This window comes from Labrus bergylta, chromosome 4 (assembly GCF_963930695.1).
Source record: "Labrus bergylta chromosome 4, fLabBer1.1, whole genome shotgun sequence".
NCBI lineage: Eukaryota > Metazoa > Chordata > Actinopteri > Labriformes > Labridae > Labrus > Labrus bergylta.
The window spans coordinates 763024-768023 of NC_089198.1; the positions used below are offsets into that span (position 1 = coordinate 763024).

The window sequence follows — 5000 nt, forward strand, 5'->3', positions numbered from 1 at the left end:
GTGTCCTCCAAACACACACACACACACACACACACACACACACACACACACACACACACACACACACACACACACACACACACATTCAGGCACACAGCTGAATCTGTGAAACCTGACAATTCACAGCAAGTTAGCATCAGTTAGCCTCCGATCCGTTCTTCAGTGACATGGTGTTGTCGTTGTGTGTTTGCAGTCAGTCTGTCGTCTCCACTAGACAAATGGGACGATGTGAACCTGGACATGGAGGACGGAGGACGCAGGAGGTACGAGAAGAGATGCACCTCCCACCACTCCTCCAGCGAACTGCTGTGGTAAATATCAGCTTCAGACTGAGCGTGAACAGAGGATCAGTAAGGGCGAAAACTGCTACTGTAACGTTCAGTACAAGACGCATATTTAACTAATAACTGAAGGCTCTACCTCCCATAGTACATTTAGAGACCATAGGTACCACGAGCAGGCCTGATAACTGAAGGCTCTACCTCCTATAGTACATTTAGAGACTGTACCACGAGCAGGCCTGATAACTGAAGGCTCTACCTCCCATAGTACATTTAGAGACTGTAGGTACCACGAGCAGGCCTGATAACTGAAGGCTCTACCTCCCATAGTACATTTAGAGACTGTAGGTACCACGAGCAGGCCTGATAACTGAAGGCTCTACCTCCCATAGTACATGTAGAGACTGTACCACGAGCAGGCCTGATAACTGAAGGCTCTACCTCCCATAGTACATTTAGAGACCATAGGTACCACGAGCAGGCCTGATAACTGAAGGCTCTACCTCCCATAGTACATTTAGAGACTGTAGGTACCACGAGCAGGCCTGCTAACTGAAGGCTCTACCTCCCATAGTACATTTAGAGACTGTAGGTACCACGAGCAGGCCTGATAACTGAAGGCTCTACCTCCCATAGTACATTTAGAGACTGTACCACGAGCAGGCCTGATAACTGAAGGCTCTACCTCCCATAGTACATTTAGAGACCGTAGGTACCACGAGCAGGTCTGATAACTGAAGGCTCTACCTCCCATAGTACATTTAGAGACTGTAGGTACCACGAGCAGGCCTGATAACTGAAGGCATTACCTCCCATAGTACATTTAGAGACTGTACCACGAGCAGGCCTGATAACTGAAGGCTCTACCTCCCATAGTACATTTAGAGACTTGTACCACGAGCAGGCCTGATAACTGAAGGCTCTACCTCCCATAGTACATTTAGAGACCGTACCACGAGCAGGTCTGATAACTGAAGGCTCTACCTCCCATAGTACATTTAGAGACTGTAGGTACCAAGAGCAGACCTGATAACTGAAGGCTCTACCTCCCATAGTACATTTAGAGACTGTAGGTACCACGAGCAGGCCTGATAACAGAAGGCTCTACCTCCCATAGTACATTTAGAGACCGTAGGTACCACGAGCAGGTCTGATAACTGAAGGCTCTACCTCCCATAGTACATTTAGAGACCGTAGGTACCACGAGCAGGCCTGATAACTGAAGGCTCTACCTCCCATAGTACATTTAGAGACTGTACCACGAGCAGGTCTGATAACTGAAGGCTCTACCTCCCATGGTACATTTAGAGACCGTAGGTACCACGAGCAGGCCTGATAACTAAAGGCTCTACCTCCCATAGTACATTTAGAGACCATAGGTACCACGAGCAGGCCTGATAACTGAAGGCTCTACCTCCCATAGTACATTTAGAGACTGTACCACGAGCAGGCCTGCTAACTGAAGGCTCTACCTCCCATAGTACATTTAGAGACTGTAGGTACCACGAGCAGGCCTGATAACTGAAGGCTCTACCTCCCATAGTACATTTAGAGACTGTAGGTACCACGAGCAGGCCTGCTAACTGAAGGCTCTACCTCCCATAGTACATTTAGAGACTGTAGGTACCACGAGCAGGCCTGATAACTGAAGGCTCTACCTCCCATAGTACATTTAGAGACTGTACCACGAGCAGGCCTGATAACTGAAGGCTCTACCTCCCATAGTACATTTAGAGACCGTAGGTACCACGAGCAGGCCTGATAACAGAAGGCTCTACCTCCCATAGTACATTTAGAGACCGTAGGTACCACGAGCAGGTCTGATAACTGAAGGCTCTACCTCCCATAGTACATTTAGAGACTGTACCACGAGCAGGTCTGATAACTGAAGGCTCTACCTCCCATGGTACATTTAGAGACCGTAGGTACCACGAGCAGGCCTGATAACTAAAGGCTCTACCTCCCATAGTACATTTAGAGACCGTAGGTACCACGAGCAGGCCTGATAACTGAAGGCTCTACCTCCCATAGTACATTTAGAGACCGTACCACGAGCAGGTCTGATAACTGAAGGCTCTACCTCCCATAGTACATTTAGAGACCGTACCACGAGCAGGCCTGATAACTGAAGGCTCTACCTCCCATAGTACATTTAGAGACTGTACAACGAGCAGGCCTGATAACTGAAGGCTCTACCTCCCATAGTACATTTAGAGACTGTAGGTACCACGAGCAGACCTGATAACTGAAGGCTCTACCTCCCATAGTACATTTAGAGACTGTAGGTACCACAAACAGGCCTGATAACTGAAGGCTCTACCTCCCATGGTACATTTAGAGACTGTAGGTACCACGAGCAGGCCTGATAACTGAAGGCTCTACCTCCCATAGTACATTTAGAGACTGTACCACGAGCAGGCCTGATAACTGAAGGCTCTACCTCCCATAGTACATTTAGAGACTGTAGGTACCACGAGCAGGCCTGATAACTGAAGGCTCTACCTCCCATAGTACATTTAGAGACTGTACCACGAGCAGGCCTGATAACTGAAGGCTCTACCTCCCATAGTATATTTAGAGACTGTACCACGAGCAGGCCTGATAATTGAAGGCTCTACCTCCAATAGTACATTTAGAGACCGTAGGTAGCACGAGCAGGCCTGATAACTGAAGGCTCTACCTCCCATAGTACATTTAGAGACTGTACCACGAGCAGGCCTGATAACTGAAGGCTCTACCTCCCATAGTATATTTAGAGACTGTACCACGAGCAGGCCTGATAATTGAAGGCTCTACCTCCAATAGTACATTTAGAGACCGTAGGTAGCACGAGCAGGCCTGATAACTGAAGGCTCTACCTCCCATAGTACATTTAGAGACTGTACCACGAGCAGGCCTGATAACTGAAGGCTCTACCTCCCATCGTACATTTAGAGACCGTAGGTACCACGAGCAGGCCTGATAACTGAAGGCTCTACCTCCCATAGTACATTTAGAGACTGTACCACGAGCAGGCCTGATAACTGAAGGCTCTACCTCCCATAGTACATTTAGAGACTGTAGGTACCACGAGCAGGTCTGATAACTGAAGGCTCTACCTCCCATAGTACATTTAGAGACTGTACCACGAGCAGGCCTGATAACTGAAGGCTCTACCTCCCATAGTACATTTAGAGACTGTACCACGAGCAGGCCTGATAACTGAAGGCTCTACCTCCCATAGTACATTTAGAGACTGTACCACGAGCAGGCCTGATAACTGAAGGCTCTACCTCCCATAGTACATTTAGAGACTGTACCACGAGCAGGCCTGATAACTAAAGACCATCACCTCTTCAAGCGGGTTCGGGCTCTGTACCTGAGTCCAGTACGTTTGTGTTCACATTGATCAAATGAACTGGACTTCAGGGACAAGCGTAGTTGGATCCGGGTCCCTAATTTAATATCACCCTGACACCATGTTTGTATTTTGTTCCTTCAGGTCTGCAGACTTTAAAACTGACCCTCTGAATAAGAACTCCTTCGACATCCACAGCTTCGATGACCTCGACTTCATTTCCTCTTCACAGGTAAGCTGATCAAACTTAATACTGCAGGAGTGTAGTCACCGTCCTGATTTTTAAGGTTCTTGTTTTGATATCGCACCGAAACTTGCCCACGTTTTTGTGCAATTGAGACGGGGTGCAGGAGTTTGTGCCTAGATTTTTTATTTTCTCTCTATCATTAAAATAACAGATTTTATTGTTTAAAAGACGTGGGATCAAAAAAGTATTTAAGAGTTTGACAACCTTAGGGTGGTGTCTACATGGAGATCTCAGTTGCTTCCGATGTGAAGAGAGCGTTCACAGCCGCTAAGATTAGGCCACGCCTCCTCCATACTGAAGCCCCCGCTCTCCTCCAGGGACAACCCTCCAACTCCCCTCTACACTGAGTTCGCACGACAGTTAAGCGCAAGCGGCGGACAAAATTGTCCTTTGCTGGAGCTGCAGTCACCTGTGTGCTGCATTGTTGTGTTAGCATGCTAATGTTAGCTACGTTAGCTCGTAGCTTCATATTTTCATGTAAAAAAAAAATTCTCAGAACACAACACTTCATCCAAGGACAGCAGAGCGCACAGCCAGCACTTTTCTCCCCCATATAAACACACCTTGTGCTGCAGAGCATCATGTATTCAAGCCCCTAGAATCAAACCCACCAAACACAGCGTGTAGTTCAGGGAGCGTGGGACAAAGGAAGGTTTCCTCAGAGGTCACTTCAGCTGTTTTAATGTCTCTTTAAATTAAACTTTGACTCTGTTCTTTGTTGGAGTCTGTTAGTTTGTCTTTTCTGTCACACCGACAGCTGCTGCCTGACCTTCGTGTGTGTGTGTGTGTGTGTGTGTGTGTGTGTGTGTGTGTGTGTGTGTGTGTGTGTGTGTGTGTGTGTGTGTGTGTGTGTGTGTGTGTGTGTGTGTGTGTGTGTGTGTGTGTGTGTGTGTGTGCTTTCAGGACTGTGGGGTGTCCAGGCAGCGCAGACGGACTCGCTCCCTGCTGGCCAGAAAGGAGTCTCTGGAGGACGAGTTTGTCAGAGCCAAGGCAGCTGTAGAGGTACACACACACACACACACACACACACACACCCTGTGACTAAGGTCCTCTGTACAGAAATGTCCTGACTTTACAGGAAACAAAAAAACAAAAGTCTAAAGTCCTTATTTCAAGTCTTGTCCTTTGTCAGACC

At 47.7% G+C, this 5000-nt stretch overlaps 1 protein-coding gene across 1 annotated transcript in view; it reads left to right on the top strand.

Moving 5' to 3' along the window:
- The window catches only part of pex5lb (peroxisomal biogenesis factor 5-like b), a 26685-nt gene that overhangs the window by 10600 nt on the left and 11085 nt on the right, over positions 1–5000 (top strand). Inside the window, 3 exon segments of the mRNA XM_065953342.1 lie at positions 194–311; positions 3763–3850; positions 4769–4867. Coding sequence (XP_065809414.1) covers positions 194–311; positions 3763–3850; positions 4769–4867 — 305 coding nt within the window.